Genomic DNA, 25,265 nt, shown 5'->3' with positions numbered 1-25,265 from the left:
ATTATATGTCAGGATCCTGTAGGAATGATGACTCAGTTTTTCCACTAAGCTGATTGGTCAGTATGATGCCTGTGGCAGGTTTTGATCTCTGAAGTTAGCCGTGCAGCAGGTTACCATGGTGATTACTGCTTTGCGACACTGGAAGCCCTGAGTGAAGCCCAAAGATAGCTGGCTAACCGTCTAATCTCGCTTCGTGATTCAGGCCCGTGTTCTGAGCAACATTATTGTTTGATCACAGCACCATCATTTATCAAAGGAAACCTGAAAAAAACAAACTGGAAAGTGTCAGTGCCTGCTGGTGGAAGTGGATCATGGACGACTGACAACTCACAGGATTAAAGAAACACTTCTAAAAGTCAAAATAGTAAAAAACTAAATGAAGTCATTCAGAGAAAAAAGGAGAATTTGAACTACCTAGTAATGCAGAGGCAGGATAAGGCAGTAGGTTTACCACTGCTGCTCTGATATGAGAGCGGAGATTTGGTTCACAGTTGTTATTCACATTCAAAATAATCCTTCAGCGGAGCGAAGAGGTGACGAATAACAGGAACACTCCAGGAGCGACCCAGGACCTTCTGCCTCTGCATCCGGCCCATGTTGTTCACGTCCGTGTAGTGTTTGGGGAAGCCAAAGACCCTAAAAGAGACAACCACATGGAAAATGTTTTTAAATAATCTAATGTGTAACACGGTCAGGGCCCAGAAGTGGCCTCTTATGTTCACATAGTCGTGGACTAAGTTGTGTCCATGGTATCAGTATTAAGCCATCTTTTTTTGGCTTTTATTAGATCATGACAGTGTATAAAAACAGACAGGAAACGGAAAGTCAGAGACATATGACATGCAAGAAAGCGGTTATATGATATTAACCACCAGCCCACCAGCTTTCATCAACTACAACCACTACTACGACTATTACTACAACTATTGCTATTACTGCTTCATCAAATGTATATCCTACACATGAGATTACAGCTATGATGTAAACAGTATGTTTACAAGAACATATTTTTCAGAAATGCTCACTGTTCCATTTCGGTGCACCACAGGTAGTCCTCCTTCCCGTTCATGTCGACAGGTAGCGGCCCCATCTTGCCCTGCCTTATCGAGTTAGACTTTGTTGTGATGGTTCGGACTTTGTCAAACTGCAGGAAGAGACGACAAATCAGAATCAGGATGTTCAACCTTTTTAAAAATATTTGAGAGAGGAGAGTTATTCAAGCTGTCCTCTGGGTTTCTGCAGGGATCACTAAGTTAAATTTAAGACTTTTTAAGACCTTTTTAATATCACATAGAATACAATTTAATACCTGTTTCACAGTCATATTGGCCAAAGTATGAAAGTATGATGGAAAACCATTTTTTTCCCCCAGTACTACCCAGCAGTATATAACAATAATTCTTGATGATATAATCAGTCATTAATGTGAACGGGACCAGGATGGACTAACCATTAAAAATGATTAATTAAGTTAATTTAAGTTTTTCCTAAAACTGGCATTTGTCCATTATGAGAGGATGAGCTTGCTAGCTCCTGTAGCTAGCACTAGTGACAGCGTTTGCTGTCGGTCTGATGGTGTTGAATGAAACTCCACAAAAAAGGACTGAACAGCCTCCTGCGGATGTAATCTACTGTCGCAACAATCCCACTTTTAGTTTTTAAGTGTGAAATGTCTCCCAACAGCCCGCAGTCAGATACAAAAATATCTATCTCATCAATATCTAAGACTTTTGTAAATAAATAAAAAAAAGTTTTTGAGGACACTGATTTGCTTTGCTTTAAAGACTTTTCAACACCTGCAGGTACCCTGTTTCCTGGTTGCTTCAACAACAACAAACTACAAGAGTGTAGACCCCTCAGGTTATCATCTGTCTTACACACAGTAAACTAGATGCTTCTACCTTTGCCATACGTCCGACTTCCAAACAATCCTGGAGGGCCACCTTGTCATCCAGGGCTGAAGCGAGAGGTCTAACGAGAAACATGCACATTTGTTTTTAAAAGGAGTACATTTTTGTCTTCCAGTGTGAGAATATGCATGAAGAAAGGAATATGATTGTGTATTAGTATGTACCTGTTCATGCCAGGGAGGTTTCCCCAAAATAAGCGCGCTCTGTGAGCAGGACTGACTTTTACTGCATCGATAAGAATTGGATTACACTGAAAAAAAAAAGGGGGAGAAGGCATATAATGAGCAATAAAACTTAATGCAGTCTGCTCCCTGCCATCAGGCTGAGAGGATACTTTCATCGGTAATCAATATAAATCACCTCAAGGAATCTGCAGATATCCGATTTGTCGTTGGAACTCATGAAAACCACGTTCTCAAACAACCAGAAGAACGGACGGTCGTCGCCCTCCTTCGGCTTCAGCAGCGTCAGAATGCGGTAGAACTCGAAGAAGAGCCTTCCAGTGCCCTCTGCAGGACAAACGGGGCGAGAGAAAGACTTGTTTACTATTCAGCATACACTGCTGCTAAAACACCTTCAATAGAAGTCACAAAGCTGCATACCAAATAATCCTTTTCGTAGAGGGTTGACCATGGACAGGTCGTTACACGGACTGCCTCCAATCAGAAGATCAAATGGACCCCATTCAGCCAGCTGCAACACACAACTACAGAGCTTAAGTTCATATTTTTATATTGTTTTTAGCCTCTTTATTGGGACACAAACTTTAGTAAAAAAAAAATTTAATTATTTAAAAGTGTGTTCAGATTTGTTTCCAGCGGTTGGTGTGGATTACACAGATAAACAACATGAGAAGTCTTCCTCCAGCTTGTACTCACATGTTTCCTCGTGATGGTACGAACATCATTGACATATTCGATTTTTCCCTCGTGCTTGATCATCCCTACAGCGATCGAATCCTCGCAGATCTCTGAGGCAATGTAGCGCTCAATCTTCAAGCCCAGGTCTTTGAGCACCAAGTAACCTGCCATGACGCCACAGTAGTTAAATGCAGGTTACTGATGAGAGGAATACACACATTTTATGCCATTGTACTTTTGGTTCAGTCTTATATATATATATATATATATATATATATATATAAAACATCACAGAGACTGGATGAGTTTGTCTGAGTTAATGAGACTGTCACGTGTCACACGATGAACCAACCTGTTGCAATGCCGTCAAAAAGCGAGAGCACCCTGATTGGTCTGCGCTGATCGGCAGGGATGGAGGGGTAAACTCTGTGAGGCTCCTGTGGTACAAAAAGTACATTTCAGTCCCACCGCACCAGCCAGTTGAATAACAATCACAACAAACATGGTGGACGTTTGTCACAAGTTAAGAGTGTAAAAGTGTTACGAGTTGAATACTATTAACTTTCACATCAAGCTGTGTCTTCATGTATATGCAATATGGAGGAATATAATAAATCTAGACCAGCAGGGACCACAACGAAAACCTGTCACCGGATGTGATTTTTTCCCCTTTGATTGTAATTAACATGAAATTAATCATTTTTATACCTGAAACGATTAGTTGATTAATCAACTGACATAAAATTAATTGGCAATTATTTAATAATCGACTAACTGTTTAAGTCATTTATTCATACACTATATATAGAGAAATATATATTTTATAAAACAGGTTTTTCTGTTTTATATCATTTTAAACTGATTATTTTGTGGGGTTTAGACGGCTGCTTGGACACAACACATTTGAGAAAGTCACCTTGGACCCTGAGAAACTGATGTTTCTGTGTGTTTTTCTGACATTTTATACACCAAACCATCAATGAATCTAGAAAATAATCAGCAGATTAATCAATAATTCAAATGCTTGTTCGTTGCAGCCCTAATCGACAGTGGCCTAAATGTAATCTGCTGACTTCTGCCATAACTAGAGTAAAACAGCATCACGTCACAACTAACATACATCATCTAAAACAGAGACGAGGATTAAGTTGCAGCTTCACTCACTTACCTGCTACAACTAAAACCATAAATGACAGTATGATGTTAAGAATAAAATAAAATAGTAGTGGACTCAGGTTGTTTACCCATCAAATGAAACAGAACAAACAACTCTTCACTCATCGTCAGAGTGGAAAGATTTATACATTTTGATTTGGTTCTTGAACTAATATTATGTTGCTGACATTAACTGCTCTTACAACCAGTTTTCCTCTCTTTGACAGGTTTTTACACATAGCAGGGGACACTTTTATGTTGTAACTTATGTTAAAGTTGACTTTTTGTATACTGAAATGTGAAACCTCTTTCGATAACAGCTGCAAAACAGCTAAACAGCACCACAAAGTACAGCCTCCAAAGTGAGCATAGAGAATGAACTATTTCAGTTGGTTGATCCATTAGATTTTTAGTGTGAGAATTCACCCTCAAACAAGGCAACATGTGAACTAGAAATGTGCGCTGAGAGAATGGTACGTACAAACTCCATGGCGCTGTTGTTGACAAACAAGTCTTGAACCTTGATGCTCCAGTCTGGTCTGAGTTTGAGGTTTCCGTCGCACTGTGACGGCTTGCACATGTAGCAGCTCCAGGGATCAATATCCTTCAGCTTGTCAAAGGTTCCCGGGCCCACCAGGATGTCCAGGCAGTCCTTACAGAAACATCTGGAGAGACAGAGAACATACATGTGTACGAGAAAGTGATACCTGTGCAGACACTAAAAAGAAGTAGTGCGGTTAGCGTGAGCCATTGATGCTATTTCTTATTTATGAGTCATTTAGAAAGTTGAACTACCAGAGGATTTTTTTTCTGTTTAGGTAAGGACAACTACCAAATATCAATATCAGCTTAATTAAGGTCCTTGAAAACCCATTTTGCTAGTTGTGTCAAAAAATCATAAAAGTCATAACTCAGTCAAATCTGGACACACAGACATGAAACTGTATATTTATATTCAGTGTGACGTACATTTTCTTGAAGGGATCACTATTTCCAATGTCCACCACCAAACATCCCTAAACCCACAGAGAAATCATATAGAAACACTCCTTCTAACTCCAGAACTTGCTTGAAAATCCTCACGGTTTTTAAGTTGTCTTTAGTGTCAAAATGATCCAGTGACAGTTGTGTGTACTTCCATGGGAACATTGCAAACAAGAACTGCTCATAGCTATATCGGCATACTTTTAATGGTGCCAATTTGCCAAAATGTCCATAGCAACATTATACTTCCTGTTTACGTCCTTCCATGCATTATGGGAACTGTTGATTTTGATTGGGGGGGGGGGGGGGGGGGGGGTCCTACAGTGTCAGACTTTGAAAACCCTGATCTACTTGAAGATGATCACATGGGACTGTGTGGTGATGGAAAGTCAAAGTGGAACATCTTCAGCAGGCATTCTCAAGTTTTATAAATCTGTCTTAATAATTGATGAATTGTTAATTTAGTTTTGTGTGTCATAATTCAAAAATATTACAAATCCCAATTAAGGTTAGAATGATAAACAATAAACATCAATACAGTGGCCTTCACTGAGGGAGATGACACCTGAGCAGTGTTTACCTGCAGCAGCTAGCGTTGCCACACAGAATGACCTCCAAGCCGGCGCAGCACACGGTGCAATACGACTGGTAGCCATCTTCATCGTAGCGATACAGTGTCTCTGTGAAGTTCTCCTGCAAACAGTGACAAGGTGGTTTTGCAGCATTTGGGATGTTAATAGCAGTTGTGTTTCAGATGGAGGTTAGACATTAACAAACTGGGCTGGGATGGAGGAAAGCAGACCACATTAAGTAGACAGAGATGGACCATTAGATTACCTTGCATCTTAGACAAAGACCACCTTCAAACAACGGGTGCTGCACTTCAATCTCAGATGATCCACAAGACAAACAAAAATCTGAAATAACAAACCATTACCTCCTTAAAAATAAGAATTTTATGTTTATATCAAAGAAGATTTTAAATCACAAACTTCTTCAACACTCACACAAAACTTACCTTCAATGTTTTTGCCACACTCTTTGACATTTTCTGCAATTAATTCTGTAAAGTAAAATATCAAACCAAATCAAAAAATGAGGACAAATAAAGAGTAGGTTCTAATTTATTGTTATGTTTGCGGACGTCAACAAAAAAATAATACAAACCTCTGTTATATGTGATGACGGGTGCATTTGCCTTATTTTTAAAAACATATTTCCTTTTTGCTGGAGGCTGGTAGTCAGACAAGGCAGAGTCAGAAGAATCCTGATGTGCAGCAGAATCTAGAGGACCAGAAAAATATGGAATCGAGAAACATTTCTTGAAAAACAAAACATATTTTTAAGAAACATCTTTTCACATATCCACAAGAAAAAGAAGTTCCCAGTGAAGTTTCTTATAAAGCCAGATGAACACATGTACAAACTGACAGTCTGAAGCAGTCTACTCGCTGAGGCTTCCTGTAAATCTAGTCATAAGTAAATAAGTAAATGTTTATAAATGTGCACCTACCAGGAGGTACAAATCCTTCAGGTCCCGTAGGCAGAAATCCTTCAAAAGCCCAGTCCAGCATCAGCTTCAGCTCTTTTCCTTTATTTCCTTCCGCCTCAGCAAAAGACTTCCCACATCGCTCACTTGCCAACTGCAGATCACAAACATTTCCTGGCACTGAGTTAACACATTCACCATGATACATGAAACATCTCTGATGCTTGCAAAAAGGATATTGCTGTTTGAAAGTCTATTTCCACTAGTTCTTAAATAACGTTTTATCAAAAAGCTTGCTCACAGTTTGGTCCTCATTAGCAAACCTCCTGATTTCATCCAATTTAAATCCAAAGAACAGCCAAATAGCTGACATAGCCAAATTCCCACTTATCACTTATCTTATATCAGATAAGAACTAATAAATACCAAGAATGTTGCACTTGAAAAATGTGAATAAAGGAAAAAGGGCAACGATAATTAATATATTTTAAAAGGTTCAAACACCCCACAGTATCATAATAACAAACAACTGTGCTGCCAAACTCCTCTCAATAAACTGATAAAATCCAAGTGAAGACAGAAGGAGATTTTCGGAGTGCGTTTGGGGCTTTTTCAGCCCAAATATGAAGAAAAATGGTACAAATGAGCACTCTGAATTATGATGTCAGTATTAATGAGATGAGACCTGCTTTGAGTTGAACAAACCTTTATCAGAAGAACCCACACAAAGGTCACAAAGGTCATTTAGTTGTAGTTTGCTGCGTTTGACCAAAGCTAAATGCGGTACAACATGTGTGTAACATACTATGAAGTTACATGTTTTGATGTTGTGACAGTTTTGGTATCTTACCTCGATGATTTGGTAGATAGCTTCCTTGTAGATGGGCAAGCTGGCAAAGGAGTTTTTGCAGAAGCACTTAGTGAAGGCACTGAATGGAAGTAGACCGTCCGTATAAATCTGCAACAGAAAGTGAAGATGATGTAAAAATCTATTCAACACATGTGAAGTGTTTCTGCAGCTCGAGCATAATTACTGTATTTCTGACCTCTGAGAACATCCCGTCTCCGAACCACTCCACCCTCCGCATGCCCGGGGGAGCCGACTTGGTTTTCCAAGGCATCACCATCCCAGGCCACCAGGAAAACCCCTTCACTTTCCCCCACAGCAGCTCTCCTGTCAGAAACCCTTTCCCGTCCTGCAGGCGTACAAAAAAACAACTTCAAAACTGCATTTATACATTTTCGTTCATCTAAAAGAAGATAGATATTATCTATGATGTCTGATCAACAGCCTTTGAGAACAACTGCATTGTGGGCTTTGTCCTAATCTGTTTTATTACCTGGTAGACATGTTTCCGTCGTCCTCTTGGTGTTGGTTTACTGGGTGGTGATGTCTCTTCTACCTGAAAGTCAAAAGTAATTTCGGTAAGGATCTGTGTATTTCTTACAGATAAAACATAACTGTAACTGTATTTGATGGTGCTTATTTCTAAATTTACCACCAATCACTTACACTCTCATTGTTTTCAATATTTAATTTCAGGTGACACAGAGGAGAGAATTTGTTAAAATAAGAAACAAGGAAGCCTGTCATCATTGTTAAGATGTGAACAGTCGCTTTGTTCAAAGCAGCATAATATACTGAAATATAATGACTAATCAAAAGAAATCCAATAACAAACAAGACGTCTTTTCCACTGTAGTTTCAAGCCAAATGATCGAATTGACTTTAAACAGGGGAGCCAGCGTAATGCTTGAGAGGATGTGTTATCCCACTTTTGCCTTATTTCCAATTTGACCTGGCACCACGTGAACAAAGCGAATGATGAATCTGAAATGAAGGTGTGTTAGAGGCAGGACTGATTTCTGAAAGCTGGTTCCAAGGGGCCGGTTTCGTTTATCTTATCGCGTGTATCTCTTCCTTGTCATTTCAGATCCTGCTGCTCCCTCCTGCGCTGCAGCAACCCGTTTTCCCGCCATTCCCTATCACCTAATCTCCCCGGCCAACCTACACAACCTGTTCAGACTTTTCCAATCAGCTCTGCATATATATATATATATATATATATATATATATATATATATATATATATATATTCCCATTCACTCTTGGATTGTCTATTGTGCCTCTGCCTTAGGTTTCCAGCCATCTGTTTGTCTGCATGATCGCCTGCCTGCCCATTGTTTTGGTGAGTAACACTGAATGTATATATATGACCAAAGTTACTGTCTTTGTTACTGCCTGTAAATGAACTGTAAGACTTTTTAATAAATATCTTTAATACGTTTCACAGATACAGTGGTTGAGTGGACGGACACTTCAGTAGGGCTCACCTGCTGCGAATGTCCTGCTTTTAATGTGGATTTGCAGTAAAGAAATTACTTACTAAATATTTTATTTAGTAATTTAACTAAATATCAAATATGTAATCTGTTTTTTTTTAGGTCTTCTTTGGATTTTAGTGTAACCTAGATAGATTTGACTTTCACAGCCATTGTGCAGGATGCTCTCATGATGAAGGGTAAACCACTGAGTATTTATTTTTACTCTAATAGCATTTCGGAGGTCAGAGAGGCCTTTCACGGCCCAGGGGTATTCCGGTAGTATACTTGAGTATACCTACCACCTCATCTTGGGACTCCAGACCCTTTTTGCTGTCCTTATCAAGATCTACGGGTTTGGACCAGCAGTTAGCACCAGCCTGAAACACTGTACGGGCCTGTGGCTTCTGGCGCAAGCTGCTCTCCCAGCCAAAACTTCCCCTACTGGTCCCCTGAGAGACAACACACTCCCATTACACATGCAAATATCATGCACATGCAAATGTACACCAAAACACACACACACACACACACACACACACACACGCCTTCATATAGGGGCAATGACATGATACCAGCGATTATGTTGGCCATCAAGATAAAAAGAATCAAGAGGTAAGTAAAGGGCAAAAGACTGTTAGTAGATGAGAAGGAATGAAGAGCAGCCGATTCCCTTTACAAAAGCGGCAACTTGAAGCCATATACAGTATGATGCAGCAAAAAGATTTTCCCACTGAGTCCTATTTGTCATAAAAGCTCTAGCTTTATTCAACCTAGTTGCTTCTTTTCCTTGTAGATGTAGTAGATTAAGAAGCAGAAGACGAACAGAAAAGATCTGTTACCTCTTTCCATGAGGTGCCGTTCTCTCCATGCTCATTCATTGGCGCTTTGGATGGAAACAAAGTATATTTAGTATGTTTTAGTATTGAGATCAGAGATATGAAAACTGCATTCTGACATGTTAAAACTGGAAGTCTGGAGGATGACAGGATCCTGAACCTGATGCTCATAGCTAAATATTTCAACTATTTCAGACTTGAATGATGTTTTTCTCAGCTAAAAATCTACAGTAAGATCAACTTCATTTTACAAAACACATTTTGGAGAAAGAATAAAATTACACTTTAATAATGACATATCCGCAGTTTTTCTTACAGTAGTGTCAATTATGCAAATAAAAAGTTAAAAAAAGTTTTTCTCACGCGTGATCTTTTTAAGGCGGACTTCACATGGCTTCATTGTCACAGTAAGGCCATTCAGTTCTATAAAATAAGATAAAAGTGTAAATTACATGGCATGCATCATAAAAAAATCATTATCATCATCCTGTGAAAGGTGCGTTATTAATCAGACGTTTCATTTAAAGTTCATTTCGATGCAAATTGAACATTCTTGTTTCATTTACATGCTGGACGATCTTCCTTCTTACCTTCAATGTAAACTGAGGAGTCCTTGCTGCTGGTGCTGTCAGAGAGAGTGCTGTCGGACGTGACGTCAAACTCGCTTTCTGTTAAGGCTTCACTCTCAGAGAACAGTGCAGCATCTTCATTCACCAGGGCCTGAGAAGTGCGCAAAATTCATTAGTGAACCTGTGAAAACTTAACACAAACACGACAGAAAATGCTGATGCAGCTCAGCCATTTACATACCTGAGTAAAAACCTGCTGAGCCTCAAGTGGAGGACCGGGGAAAGACAACAGGGTCAAAACAAGCTTCCTGAAGATTGACGTTCGCTTGGTGTCCTTCAGTAAGTTGGCCCAGTGTTTCTCCACTGAAACCAGTGCTGAGTCCTTCTCTTTCTCTTCACTCTTTCCTTCCTGTGACAGCTGATACTCAAGGAATTCACTCGTGAGCTGCTTGATCTCCTCAGGGGCGCTGCAGATTCCCAACAAGGTCCCAAGCTCCCCTACCGTTTTCTCTGTCACTTTCGGCCTGCTCTGGGGATTCAGCAACTGAGCTATGCTCCTTAGCACCACCTCGCTCAGAGGCAGCTCCTCTGCAATGCAGCCTGTGAGTGCAACATAGAAAGACAGCGCCTCCTCTTTTAACAGTGGCATTGCCTCCGTAGTCTCAGACTCTTTCAGGAAGTCCTCCACAGCTTTCCCACCCAGATTGAATTCGGGGCTCGACAGGTGGAATTTCTTGTCCTTAAGGATTTGGGCATCTCCTTCTTTGAGGAAGCGAGCAGCATCTTGAGGATGAAGAAAGTAGGAGGTGTAAGTGCACAGCAGGCGACTGGCTTCCTCTAGGATGAGCAGCATATCAGCTCGGCCAGCTCCCTTGTGTGTCTGCAGATGTCTTTGGAAACTGTGCAGAGGCTTCAGGGCCTGCTCCAGGAACATAAATGTTGCCCTGACTTTGGGATCCTGCAGCTTCGAGCAGATTAACTTGGCTTTGTCATCGTCCGTGTCACAAGAGCTAAAGTACAGTATCAGATCTGTCCATATTTCCAAGATTTTTGTGACTAACAGGCAGAACTTAAGGCAGCTGGTGTTGACATGAAATGATGGACTGTTCTCACTGATATCTGAGCCAAAAAGAGCCTTGAGGTTGTCATTTTTGGTAGAGCAGGAGGAGTAGTGAGCATGGATATGTACCATCAACTCTTGGGCCTGATCGGAGAGCTCCTTAACCCCAACCTGGCAAGCAGCATCCGCGATGGTGTACAGCCCTCCCAAGGCTACTATGTTCGGGTTGAGTTCCCTGAGCTGCGAGCAGATCTGCTCTGAGGCAGCACCACTACCATCAGAATAAACAGCAACAAGATTATCTGTGGGTAACCCGAATTTCTTCAAGGCCTCCGCCACTGCTGCCGCCGTTTGATCCTCTGCACCACCCACTGACTGAAGAGCATCCAGAAATCGGATGCAGTGCCTGGAGGCTTCAACATCAAAAAAGCCGACAAGGACCACATAGACGGTGTCATCCTTTCCCAGCGTTACCCCTCCATAAACGTATACGCAGTAAGGAGTGTGTTGGCAAACAGATGTGATATCTTTGGGGTACCGCAACCCCAGCTTACAGCGTGCAAAATGTCTAGACAGCTGTCCACCTTTAGCAGAGCCGGTGTAACAGTGTTTTTGAATAAACCGCATCGCTGCGTCGCTACAGGGCAGCGGCTCGGAGCGTAGGCCTCCAACGTGCTTGAAATTTTCAGCCCTTTTCTTGTGTTTGTTTGTTTCCACATGTCGCCTGAGTTCAACAAGGCCTTTATGAAATGTGTTCAGGTTCCTGTCACAAGAGCGGCAGTATGTATAGTGCTCTCCAAGAGCACTGTGGTCAGCCCAATCAAAAATATCCTTCCACTTTTCAGTGTAAGGGAACTTTTTAGTCATCACAGTGCCGTTGCCTTCCGTGGCTGACAAAGGAAGAGAAAATAAATTATTACTGCACAGTTAAATGTGACGATCGAAACACAGTGCAATGCCTCATTTTATTATCAAAGTGAAAGAGAATGTTAAGTTACATTTATGCGGGTGGGGAGATGTCATGATAGGGCTGATATCACGGCTGTCCCGAGCTTTCACAGGGTCGTATCCTTCACTTTTCACATTTGCCGTGTAGAAAGCTTTGAACCACTTCAGGAAGTCAAGGTTGCTTTTAAAATCCCCTTTTATGAGCTCCTCAACTGGAATGGTCTAATTCAAGACAAAGAAGACAACATTTAGAAATTCATATAACTTCCATATAGAACAACAGGGATACAGTATACTACAAAATAAATATTTGTTCCAACAAGGGATCCATCATATTACAAAATTACACCTAAACCTTAATACACATTCTTGTCCTTTCGTAGAAAAGAAAGTAAATTTCCATGGGATAAGTTTGACTTTTTCAGTGTCAATGATTTGTACTTGACGAGTTAAAGAAATAGTTTAACATTTTGGGAAATACACTTCTTCTTGCCGAGAGTTAGATGAGGAGATCGATACCACTCTCATATCTGTACACTAAATATAATGCTAGAGAGAACATTAGAAACAGCTAGCCTGTCTAAAGCTCTCTAATTAACACGTTATATCTTGTTTGTTTAATCCATCACAAAGATAACTGTAAGAACACAATTTGTGGTTTGTGTTGGGCATGTGAAAACATTAGCATGCTCCTTGTAAGTAATTCAATTCAATTCAATTTTATTTATATAGCGCCAAACGACTTGTGACACTTTACAAATACAGCAGGTCTATACCGACTCTTTATAATGTTATTACAGAGACCCAACAGTTCCACCATGAGCAAGCACTTTGGCGACAGTAGCAAGGAAAAACTTCCTTTTAAGAGGCAGAAACCTCGAGCAGAACCAGACTCTAGGTGGGCGGTCATCTGCTTTGACCGGTTGGGTGAGAGAGAGAGAGAGACAGAGAGAGAGACAGAGAGAGAGAGAGATAAGAAGTAAGATTCTTTTCCTTATGGATAGATTTGGGAAACTAACTCCTTAAACAAATCTAACAGATAAGAAAAAATAAATAAAAAAAGAAGAAAGAAATTGTAATGCTACTCTACTAGAGTGCATACCTTTGTGATACCGCTCTTGCTGAAGGCCTCGTGGAGGAGACTGAAGTTGTGCTTACAGTCATCTTCACCTTGAGCATCAAACTTCACCTTGGTCATGTCAACAGAGCCAGGAAGAACCCAGTCCATGATCTGACAGTGGCATGCACCTGTTGGATCATACACACATAAAGACAGTTCAGAAAGTGTTGCCTGTGCAAAGGAACACTCTTCTGCTGTCTTTCAGTGGCAGTGGGGATATTGCACTGAGCTGATCTGTGAGCAACCATGACCATTCAACTGTGCTTATCCACAGCACAACACGGCTCTTCATCTAACAGCTGACTGTGACTGTTTCTGCTTGTACTGCACATTCCTGCAATATGTAAGACTGATCCTCTGATTGCTGCGTAGACCATTTTATAGTGAAGAATAACACCAACAAACTAACACAACTAACAAAGTTCTGCTAATTCAGTGACATATTCATTGCATTTCCTATGGCTGCTTCACAATAAAGCCCCCTTGTTTGCCAGTGGAAAATTTTTGACATGAAGCAGCAGCAGGAAATTAGCAACTTATCACAGCACAAATACAGCTGTGATGAGGCTGTAAACCGATCAGTTAACAGTAAAATAAGATTGAGATCTGAAAGATGAACTGACGTGTAAGATTGAAACTAAACTCCAAACCAAAGACTGGTTTAGTTAGAAGTTATAAAAGTACTGAGAGCTGCCCACAGAGCACAGAGAGACTCATCACCAGCACAGCCACACGTGTTTAGCCAACCAGTTTAATACAAGACAAATCTTGGTTTCAGAAAGGAAACCATCACGGCTACTACACAGGGCCACAACAGTGCGAGTTGGCACGGTTACACACCACCGTGCAGCGGTGGAGACACATGTATTCAAGGCTTGTTGTGGCTCGGCGCGTTGGGAAAACTGCATTCATTCTGCTCATAATGATGAATCACCTGAACCCATCTGCCGCACATCTTTGAAGTTTGTCTTCAGCAGGCTGTTGACCCAGGTCACCATGTAAATGTGGCTTGTTTTATCATGGGAGGAGTCCGGAGTCACAACCGCTGTACTTTCCATCTTGCAGCTCTCTAAGAAAGAAATCAACAACAACAACAATCACATTTGTATAATAAGAACGGCCGATTAGATAATCAAAAAGATTATTATCATAATTAGCCCATATCCATGTCTATATACTTTTTTTACATTTCCATTTTGATTGTTGGTTGGCTGTGGCTCAGGAGGTAGAGTCATCCACTAAAATTCAATCGTCCTGTCCGCATGTTGAAGTAGTCACAACAGCATGTAAATGAGAGGCAAATTATTACGCGCTTTGAATAAAAGCAAAGTGACCTATTTAAATCTATGCCCTTGCATGCATTTAGTGATGTAAGCAAGATAATTGAGCTTATTTACTTTATTAATTCAATCCTTTGCTTACCCCTAGTGTTCTTATTTGTAATATTATATTCATTTTGAAATAAAGCTTTGCTAGATCCTGAGTTTAAATGAGCAACAAGCACTAGACGTTCTGTGAGCCAGCGCCACCATTCCTGTAGTTTCTTTATAACTATATTATTCATACAATACTGACACACACGTTGTGATCTACAGCTTAGTGTTTCTGTGATGCATACCCTACCAAAACTTATTTTTTCAAAACGGAATTTCCACATTGTCATTCATTAGAAAAACATGGCTGTCAGCATTGCCAAAGGGTAGTGTTTACCCCTACCCCATGACTGACTTCTGGGGGTGGGGGTGGTGGGTGAGACAGTGGGAGGGTTCTAATCCCTATTGTCTGACTGTGGGAATAAAGACTCTGTGTTTTCTCTCAAATAATCTTTACATTTGTGTCTTTTGCTGATATCAGACCATGTTCTTGTCACGTGTAACGTTACATTAAGACAGTTCTACACGCCACTTGAGCCATGCTGCTGCCTGTCTCCTCCCCTTTCCCCACAATGTATAGAAAGCGTAAGCTAAATGAAATCTCGCGTTGTCCATTTTTTGCCGCGAACGCCCCCCATGCACAACTTTCACTAACAAGGAAACTTGAGATTTAACACAAGATCTTGAAATTTTACTTGCAGTAAAAACAAATACAATGCACCCACACGTTGATACAGCTGATACTACCACGCCGACCGGCATGTTCAATCCTACAGTAAGTGTTTGTCTGCAAGACTTAACATGACATGCATGGTGCAGCGACACCAGGCTGCTTTTACATGAGGGCAGCGATCTTTAGGTTTTAACGTTACATTGAAGCAAGTGGCTAAAAGTGATGCACTCCAGCAGCCGTTTAAGAAAATGCAATTACAGCTGACTATCCGCGCATATGCAGGTTATTACAGCAACGGGCTGAATTAAACTGATTGAAGTCAATCGCAAACGATACTAGGAAGTCAAAACCCGGCTTACGATCACATCTGCTATTATCGCCGTGGGTTTGTATGAGCCGGTCTTTGTGTTGTGAGTCGGCAGAGGGTTGGATTTACAACAAACAAGGACAATAAAAACTAAAACAATATGACCACGTGCTTATCATCTGCACACCGCCTTTATAGGAGAAAGTCTCAATAGGCTATAAACGGCTGGTCCTGTATGTAGATAACAGTTAGTAACTTACCTCGGCGGTTCCCTTACAGATGATGCCCCTGAGTAGCTTCTTCCTAAAACACATCCTCCGATAGGCAGACCGGCCCTTGTGACGTCCGCATTATCCGAGAACGATCGATTGGACGACCGACACGGGAGGCTGTCCCGTAGTAGGACTGCTAGCTATTAAACCGCCACAGGATTACAAAACCCCCGCTCGCCTTGAAGTGAGCAGTCTGATCGTTAAATAACGCAATGTGATACCAACGCCGCATCCCAGGCAAACAAACAAAAAAACATATCTCGCCGATTTTCAGTTGGAAGAGACATATGGCTGCTGTATTGGCAACTCAGTTTATTACTGAAAAGGAAATTGAAAGTTATGAACTCCACTGTGTAGAGGCCAACATAGTTACCCCCCCCCCCCCCAGGTTGAGCAACAATTAGGCTAATATAATGCAAGTGATGATTTTCAGTTGGGCGAAAAATATGCTAACGGTAACAACTTAATTTAGCTTATATCACTGGCTCATCGTTTGCCTACTTTAGAGTGCGCAGTTTCCTTCCGAAAACGAACCAACGTACTGCACTGAAATCACTGTAGGCTAACACAGCTATCACCGTGAACTGTTTATTATACCTCTAAAATTAATAACTTATAAGTAATGTATATTATAGTGATATAAAATTGGAGATAAACATAGCAGTAGAGTATGCCCTGATTTGAGTTGACGCTACCACGGGAGCAGAGACGTTATTTATCAGGTAAGTTAACTGGCTACACACTACAACCACACAGTTGTCATTTGCTAGTTAGCTAGCTAGCTGCGTGCTAGCTTGAACAACCGGCGAGGTTTGGTTTGTTTCGGTTATACTGGCTAGACCTTTCTCCGAAGTGTGGAGATAGGTCTGGCTATGCGAGACTATACTGGCTAACCTAATGGTCAACATGGTAACTATAGAAACATTGTAAATAAAAATTAAACTGGTGACCAGCTGATTTTCGCATTTTCTGAGTGATAACATGAGATGCAGTTTTCATTAACATGCAGTAATGGCGGCTGTGTCGCAAACGGCCGTTCGGTTAACAGGTATGTTTCCTACAGCCTGTCTACATTGTGTTCCTCTCTTGCTGACGAACAGGTGACGACTATTTCACGGTGATACTGTCACGGTTGATACAGGCCCCCCTCATAGAAACTGACAGTTTCATCTAACTGCCAAAAGAAACGACTGAGAAAGTCAAAGGCTGGCGCAGCCAATATGGCGCCTATTTTTGGCCATTTTGTGAAATCGTCAAGACGAGTGAAGCCATTGCTGTAGAAACAAAGAAACTCAGACTCGAACAAAACGAATGGTTTCAACCATAACAATACAGAATTTTACCCTGTGTATTATATTATTGGGTGTTAGCCTGGCATTTGGATTGACATTTAACCCTGCCACAAAGTTGGTAGCCTTAAAAAGTGAAAACAGAAATTGACCTATATCTGTGTTCACCTACACACTAAATGAGCCATTGAGTCAGTGGGACAGGAGGTCTAAATACAAATAAATAATGCATGAGCCGTGAGTATAGAGTGAGTATGCTTGGTTTTGGTCTTATTTGGGGTATGACTTACATAAAACATACAGAATCCATATCCTGTGTACAGTTAGTAGCCTCTAATTTCTGTACCTACAGAGAAGAAACCTGGATATAGTAGTACTCCAATTCAGGTTTTTCAAAACCAGGATAAGGGCTTATCCAGGTTTGAAACCAGGATAACATGTTAACATGTGCAACACGGAACCAGGATACTCCAAAAACTAGATCACCAGGATACTAGCGTGCATGTAAAAGTTGTCAACATCATTAATAAAAACCTTATTATATAATGCCTACTACTCAACCACTTCCTTCTGCCGTATCAGCGTATTTGTTTAAGTTTGTGTGTATGATTGACTAGAAATGTACAGTATTTTTCTACTATTAAAAGTGTTGAGTTGATTATAACACAGTTTACAGTAAAATGGTGTGCTTTTTAAAAAATATCATTGCTTTCAATGACAGGGGCTCTAGATTTAACATTGAAGGCAAATGCTATAGCACAATAAGTGACTGGTCAGGTGAGACATTGTGATGCCATGTGGAGTCAGATGTTTATATTTGGATCAGTGACAAAATTGTAAATTATATCAAAGTAAAATATTGTATAGGGCCCAAGTAACATGTTGTGCCTTGGAACATGGTTTGCTAGACTGAAATGAGTTACAGCATTTTTTTTTGTTATACATGGGCGATAGAGAGGACGTTACTGAGAGTCACTGAGGAGGTCCAGGGGTTAATGTGTGTGTGTCTGAATTTATGTTCAATCTCAGTCTTGGAATAAATGTAAGTGAATGCTTAGAAACAGGACCACAAAGGCTGAACCCTAATGGCCCTGTGTCCGCGGGGGAGCTGATGTCCATGGCGCAGTATTTATGGACTGATGCTGAGGTGGACAACCCTTGATGTGAAAATGCTCTTACACTGTGAAATATTGCTTTAATACTGAAAACAACAAATTGTCCCTGAATGTCTTTATGATGTCATTATGAGGACAATTCTGGGCCTTTTTGACACCATCTGTGGTGAGTGTAGATCCACTCCTGTGGTAGCCTACAGCAAGGTCACAGGGGTTAGGGTAGGCTTTGTTTGTCTAACCACTTCTCCACCAGCCCATCTTCCCAAAGGGCAGGGTCATCAAAGCGGAGAGAAAGAAAGCAAGGCACTTTTCTTCATGTGGCTGACGGTCAGTGATGGTTTAATGGTGGAGAATGAGTGAATATATTTGTTCTTGTGAAAATGTATTAATTAAGTTTTAGAGTTTAGAGTTTTCTTTATAGTTTCATCATGTGTTGGGTTAAGAGGTCAGGCAGAGGAATTCAGGACTCTCAATTGTAATCATGAATCACAAAAGAAGAAGAAACCCCCCCCACCATAAATTCCACTGGTCAAAAGCTTGAATGACTGGTCTAACAAAGTCTAATATGTCAAGAAAGCACTTGTTCAAATGGGATAAATGGCACTTGAGTGTATACATTTGCTAACTTGTCCTAACGTATGTATTTCCTCTGTAGCAAATATTCAATTAATCTCATCAGGGATAGCAGCTCTTATCTGCATAGTACATAGTCTGGCATTAGTCTAGGATTGCAAGCTCTTGGGGATCCACGATCAGATTACTTAATGAGACAGACATGGTTTAGCCATTTCTGTAAATGATTAAATCAAAGCCCAAAACATTACAGCACTTTAATTTTCGTATGTCATTTGATCTTGCGTGAATGTCTGAAGTTATGATTCACTTGCTAATTTATTTTGGCCTCCAGAGTGTAAGAGGTTACTGCTATACCTGCCTCATGATGAAAATTGTATGGAAGTCTGAAATAGCAACACAGTTACAATAATAATATCAAAGTGTATGAAGAAAAATTGCACCCACGTTCACGAGTGTCATATGGAGTGGGCAAAGAAAAGAAGAGGGGAAGAAAATAGAGAGAGGTCCTTGGGAGCATTCAGGGGATAAAGCTATTTGACACTTTTATGAATGAGTATAATTTCAAAAAACCTCAGCCTTCGCCATAGATTACTTGATTGACTGATTGCGTGTAATAGGCCACATGTGACCATGTTTAGGCTTGTGATATTCTATATTTTTATTATTGTCACCAAATCCCATGAAAAGACCTCCATTGTTATCAATGAGCCACACTGTTGCTCTGGGTGACATATTCCTTTATAACTGAGAACATGGCCACTGTAGTTCAATGTGAGTCAGGTGTGTATGAGGCTGCGTTCAGATAGACAATAGCACTGCGTGAAAAAACCCGCAGCCCCCGGCAAAAACACGTAAGGTCGTCCGGCAAACGTTATCCGGCAAGGAGCTGTGTCGGCCAATCAAATACCTGCAAGTGCACGTTGCTCGTAGATTACTTTGTAAAGAGAAAGCTGTATTTCTACTGTTCACCACGCGGTTGTCGTGACAAAAGATAAAATAATTGCAGCCGTAATAACTTTTCAGAATTGTAAGATCCTTCCTCAAAATATTATAAACTGCTGTGCAGTTTTTTTGGCCCTCTGGTAAGCCTTCAAAGTCATGGAGGATCTATTATTCAACCAATGAAGACCTTTGCATTTCTTTTACCCTGGGCTGTTTTCCATCTGATCCACTGCCGAAAATAGTCCCAGCAAATACAATATTTGCTCAAGTTTAAGTAATGTAAGTAACTACAGTGCCAAGCAGTTTTAGGAAATGATCTTGTCTTTATTAAAATGAAACTATATGTATATAACTATATGTTTTTAAATCTACAGCAACTGATTTATTTTGCCACTTGGGGGCATCAGAGACGAGCTGTAAACACAACACAGACATATTATCCCCTTTTAAGTTGATATGGTGAATTGTTAGCAAAGAGTTACTTATTTACACATCCAGCAGACACAGAGCAACAGTATCAATCATTTGGAGTTGTTTTTGTGTCCACCTGATGTATATAAGTCAAATATTCACTCTCACTTCTCTCTGTCTATTTTAGTCTCTTCTGAGGATAATATCTGGCTCTTTAGCTGCTAAATACTCCACTATGTTCACCAGCTAGTCACTTAGTTTGTGTCTCTGTGGTTTATCAGAAATTTTTCTCTGAAAACAGCTGCCTGCTCCATCTGGAAACAGAAAAACACAAAAGTTGGAGAGTACTGAGAGAAGAACTGAAAAAGTTTTGGTTTTGGTTAATGGGATTTGATGACTGTAAGAAAAGTATAGAATAGTGTTCTCTGAAAACGCTCACCTATTGCACCTCCTGCTGTTTTGTGAATAAAATAACTAGCAAAAAGTATGAACTATGACATGCAATCAACAATTATTACAATATTGATGATTTAATATTAACGTATGTGAGGCTCTGAGGCTAAAAAGATCTTAACTAAACCGCTTTCGAGAGTGCCATGTGTGTCAGGCAGAAAAGGGGGACCAACAAGCAGTCTGAGAACCAGGAAGAAAAGACTGAAAAGGGGCAGAAAACAGAGACAAAGGTCAGCGGGAGCATTTAGGGGATAAGGCTTAGAGGACAGAGCCTGGTGCAATCACATGTGTCACACAGCCATGGTAAAGTGGATGTCAGTGCAGCTGTTGGGGGCCACTAAAAGCATGTCAAAGCCAATCAGGACGGTAGAATAAGAGCTGTAGAGTGTTTGGGCAGCAGGAACTGTTTGTGTCTCTCCACAGTGAGCCCATTATAGATGTCGAGGCCGAGTAGTATTTGCATGGTCGAGGCCACAAACACAGGTGGCACTGACAGATCATGTGAGAGGGAGTGGTTGATCAAGTGGCAACAGGCACATCAGCTATATGTGAGTGGACAGATCAGGTAATGGTCATGTTTGGCTTGTACTTGTTTATGACTGGACTAGCAGAATTTGTTGCCACTTAACTTGTTCATTCCTGCCAGTTTACTAAGCAGATGTTGTGTCAAAGATAAAGCTTTAATTATGAGCAGTGGTTAGGTCACCGGGGTCATACATACAATTTGCCTTTGTGTCGAGGTAACAGGCTTCCTCTGGGCCCCTCGAGGCCTCTCAGACCGCAGAGGAGTGTTCAAGACGGGTTGGGGTGACAGACATGCAACTTGTCTAAGAGAGCTGTGTAGGAAAATACTGACGTTCTATGCTTTCACTTTTAATTTAATTTAAAACACCATGTATTAAACTTAATATAAGCTGGACACATGTTTTAGTGAATTTTCCATGGTCTTTCTTACACAGTATATCTATACTAATGGCGCACACTTAATTTTAATACCAACAACCTTCCAAAGAATATACAAAGAATACCTTCTAGGATTCCAGTGGTTCTTGTTGATGTCAGTATGAAAATCAATTTGCAGAGACTTGGACTTTGCATAAGACCCTGCAGGCAATTCATCACGTCAGTGTTCAGTTACCTTTATTTATTATTTATTTATTTTGTCAGGTACACTGTTGACTTTCTTGTTGGTACATTCAAAATTGGGAGTTGGCTGCTTAAAAGTTGTGTTTTTAGAAACACTCAAGAGAAACAACATGGATATAAGGAAAAAGATTACTTTGTTTGTGAAGAAGTTGTTTGGCGTTATGGTGAATGCACCAAATATGAAGTTTTCAAAATAGTCCCTGTTTTTTGCTTCATTACCTTGTGACAATAACTGTGACAAAACCGTAATTACAGCTGAGGTGTGATTATTATAATTATCTCAAGCAAGTTAACTGATATAACATCATATAACATCACATTTTTAAGCTGAGATTGAATGAAAAATTACTTTTTAACCCCTTTAGATCACATCCCCGGTCATATTGTGCACCTATTTAACAATATATACTAAAAACAAAAACAAAAAATCATTCATGTTTTCTTCCTGTAAATCAAAATATGATGACCAACCAATTTCAACCAAAAATATCATGACATCCACCTGTCAATCAATCTGTTGATCAGCTGTGAGAGTGAACCAAAACCCGGACCGTGACCCGGATCCTGAAACTTGCTGTAAAGACCTCTTTCACATATTTTTTTCTCATTGTCGTTTGCCACATTGTTGTTGTAAAATTATCGATCAAAGCTGCTTTAATATCAACACTCAGTCTCACACACAAAAGCTCAGTTTAATGGCTGCATTCCAGCTCATTTCCCCTCTCCTTGTAGTGTGTGCTCATTTACACCCCCTCATGGATTTACAAGGAAAGTGATGGTGCAAGAAGGGTGGAGGCTGCCTCTCCAGCTCACACTGACACTAATCCCGTGTCAGTGTCAGTGCATGTGGGGAGGGAATGAGCTCACACTTTGGAGGAGAGGGGAGCCAGAACTGTGGCCCTTATCTCCCTGTCATTGTCCCTCCCTTCCTCTCTCTCTGCTACCCCCTCTCCTCGTGATTAACCAGACTCCTCGCCCTCTATGGTCCGTCGTTTCCTGTTACTTAGTTACCAGTTGCCATGATTTGCCTGGGCCGCTTGTGTTTCCATGGCGACTGTGCCCATTCTGTCGTCTCCCGGCTGCCTCTTGGCTGCGCTGTCCCAATGGCCTGTAGCCACCCCGGGCCCTGACCCACAGCTCCCTGCCTCCCTGCCTCATGGTCCCATAAGGCTGTCAGTGTGTGTTCACGTCGCACTGCAGACCCTCACCATGCCAGACTGGTAAATGCAACTTCTGGCTGGTCGGTGTTGTGGCTGACTGAGCAGACAAAGAGAGAGAGAGAGAGAGAGAGAGAGAGAGAGAGTTGATATAATACACACTAAATATGCAGTCAGCATGCTCCCTCTCTCCTTTACATAGCTTCATCTCATCACACATCAAATGCAACATCAGCATGTAGGGAACAAAACACTGTCATATTTTTATGAAAGGGTGACTTCACCCAAATCACACAATAAGAACAAAAAAACAACATATTTCCCCAAGTCAAAAAGTCCTGTAGGATTTTCACCTTTTCCAATAGAATCCTTTAGGCTTCCTATACATTTCTATAAGAAATAAGAAAAGGGTTTGGTTCTTTTTGGGTGGAAATTTTATTGGCTCTTACATATGTTTCATAAGTCTTATCAGACTTTCTTTCAGCTTTATTAGAATTACCTATTATTCCTTACTGAGAATCTAACTTGGCTATGATGGATTCTTGTGTGGGACACCTCCTCTACCTCATAGCTCAATGATATGTGCTCAGTTTGACCTGTTAAGGATTCAATTTAAGCCCTTAAAAGTATTTATTATTTATGTTTAAGTGATGCAGTACAGGTTTGGTTGGATGATGATTGCAACTTAATGCTCACAATAAAAATACATTTAGACATTTATTCACAATAAGACTTCAATAAAATGTAATATATAACAATACAGTTTTAAAAAATCTACATTTTTAGAGATAAATTGCTCCAATATTTTAGTTTGACTTACAGAACCACAAGACGTGGCACTTTGAATTACACTAACCTGTATGAAAGGTGCTATACATTTATATATAATTCAGTTTTACTGATTGATTGATTACAATGGATGGGAATGTAAAACATTGCAAAATTATACTTGAAAAGAAAAAACATGTCCTGGTAATAAAGATAAGCCAAGGACCTTGGAACAATTAAAAGAAAAAAACATTAATACATTAATGAGTTCGAAGGGCAATCTGGAAAGAGAGTGATGAGTCTTTATTAATAATTTTTCAATGCCAAAAGCATCAAAAGATAAAAATTGTGATTGTGTTTAGGTGGCAGCAAGAATCTCAGTGGCTGATATTTCAAAATCTCAGCATATAAAACGATTTTCATGACTAGATATCACCAGTTGTAAGTGGGAAAATGCTTTTTTAATGTAATTTGGGTGAACTGACCCTTTATTAATCTACAAGGACACATATAACAATATAACATTCATATGCATCCAATCCGAATATTACAGTACAGACAGTTCATTGAAACAGAAAGGTACATTGACGTGTGTGGTCTTCTGTAGGACAGGTGCAGTTTTCAGCTCCACCATCAGGAGGCAGCAGTAGTTATCTAATTGTCCCTCTGACTTTATCACGCTGGGAGATCAACACCGGGCGAGCAGGGTAAACTTGTCAGCCTAACTGAGGCTGATTCACCATCACTCCCCCTCACAGCATGTCTGCCTCTCATACTCTTATTCAGTCTAACACTCGCAGCTCTGTGTCACTGTCTGTCTCTCTGCCTCTGTTTACTGTCTATGTCCCCCCCTTAAGCTCTGCTGAGGTTGTTGCACCCTCCTCGAAGACAGATTTTGTTTGTTTACACTACAACTACACGAGAATTCTCTTTACAGCGAGATCTACAGACATCCTCTTTGTTAGCAGTAAACACCCCCGAGGAAAAAACTTTGAGTGTGGCTGTGTGAGCCCTCTGTGATACCATCAGTGGTGGAAATTAAAGTACATTTACTCAATCTACTTGAGTAATTTACATTTTGTGCTACTTTATATTTGTACTAGGGACAAATATTGTACTTTTTACTCTGGTACATTTATTTGACAGCTATAGTTATTTTGCAGATTAAGATGTTACATACAAAACATATGATGCTGTTAAACCTTTAAAATTTGGTGCATTATCTTCGATTACACTACCCAACAGTATATAAAGTTGCAAAACTTTGCTTCTCCATGGCCAGTTGCAACATTAAAATGCTGCTTGCTTGTTAATGGATCTGCTTAATACATTTCATTTTTATAGTATTTTATGACACAAATGCAAATGATATATGAATAGCAGTAAAATACTACAACTACAAATATCCTGTGTAGTGGTAAAAAACAAATACAGACTTGGAGATAATGAAAACAATAAAATCTTGAATAACAGGATCTGCACAATCAACCAGTAATATTTAGATATGTGACACTCTCAAACAGGTCA

General features: G+C 40.3%; 1 protein-coding gene across 1 annotated transcript; it reads right to left on the bottom strand.

Annotated features, from left to right (window-relative positions):
• Positions 1–494: 494 nt before the first annotated feature.
• Positions 495–14,314, bottom strand: dnmt3ba (DNA (cytosine-5-)-methyltransferase 3 beta, duplicate a). The gene is made up of 25 exons (XM_070909876.1): positions 14,191–14,314; positions 13,239–13,384; positions 12,187–12,358; positions 10,370–12,078; positions 10,150–10,279; positions 9,923–9,982; positions 9,563–9,606; positions 9,023–9,172; positions 7,739–7,801; positions 7,445–7,594; positions 7,249–7,356; positions 6,423–6,552; positions 6,077–6,193; positions 5,928–5,972; positions 5,747–5,826; positions 5,490–5,602; positions 4,407–4,590; positions 3,123–3,207; positions 2,789–2,934; positions 2,513–2,603; positions 2,271–2,419; positions 2,075–2,160; positions 1,902–1,971; positions 1,026–1,144; positions 495–636 (listed from the first exon to the last, which is right to left on the bottom strand). Exons 1-25 carry the CDS (start codon positions 14,312–14,314, stop codon positions 495–497), a joined length of 4,413 nt encoding a protein of 1,470 aa, XP_070765977.1.
• Positions 14,315–25,265: the final 10,951 nt, after the last annotated feature.

The sequence above is a fragment of the Enoplosus armatus genome, chromosome 8 (genome assembly GCF_043641665.1).
Source record: "Enoplosus armatus isolate fEnoArm2 chromosome 8, fEnoArm2.hap1, whole genome shotgun sequence".
NCBI classification, from domain to species: domain Eukaryota; kingdom Metazoa; phylum Chordata; class Actinopteri; order Centrarchiformes; family Enoplosidae; genus Enoplosus; species Enoplosus armatus.
The sequence above is the reverse complement of the archived record's forward strand: the minus strand, read 5'-3'. Positions and strand labels throughout refer to the sequence as shown.

Coding starts and splice junctions, on each gene's coding strand:
- dnmt3ba (XM_070909876.1), bottom strand. CDS start 14,314: ATGGAAAGTACAGCGGTTGTGACTCCGGACTCCTCCCATGATAAAACA. Junction 12,079..12,186: donor ATCTCCCCACCCGCATAAAT/GTAACTTAACAT, acceptor TTCCTTTGTCAG/CCACGGAAGGCAACGGCACT. Junction 5,973..6,076: donor CGTCATCACATATAACAGAG/GTTTGTATTATT, acceptor TTTACTTTACAG/AATTAATTGCAGAAAATGTC.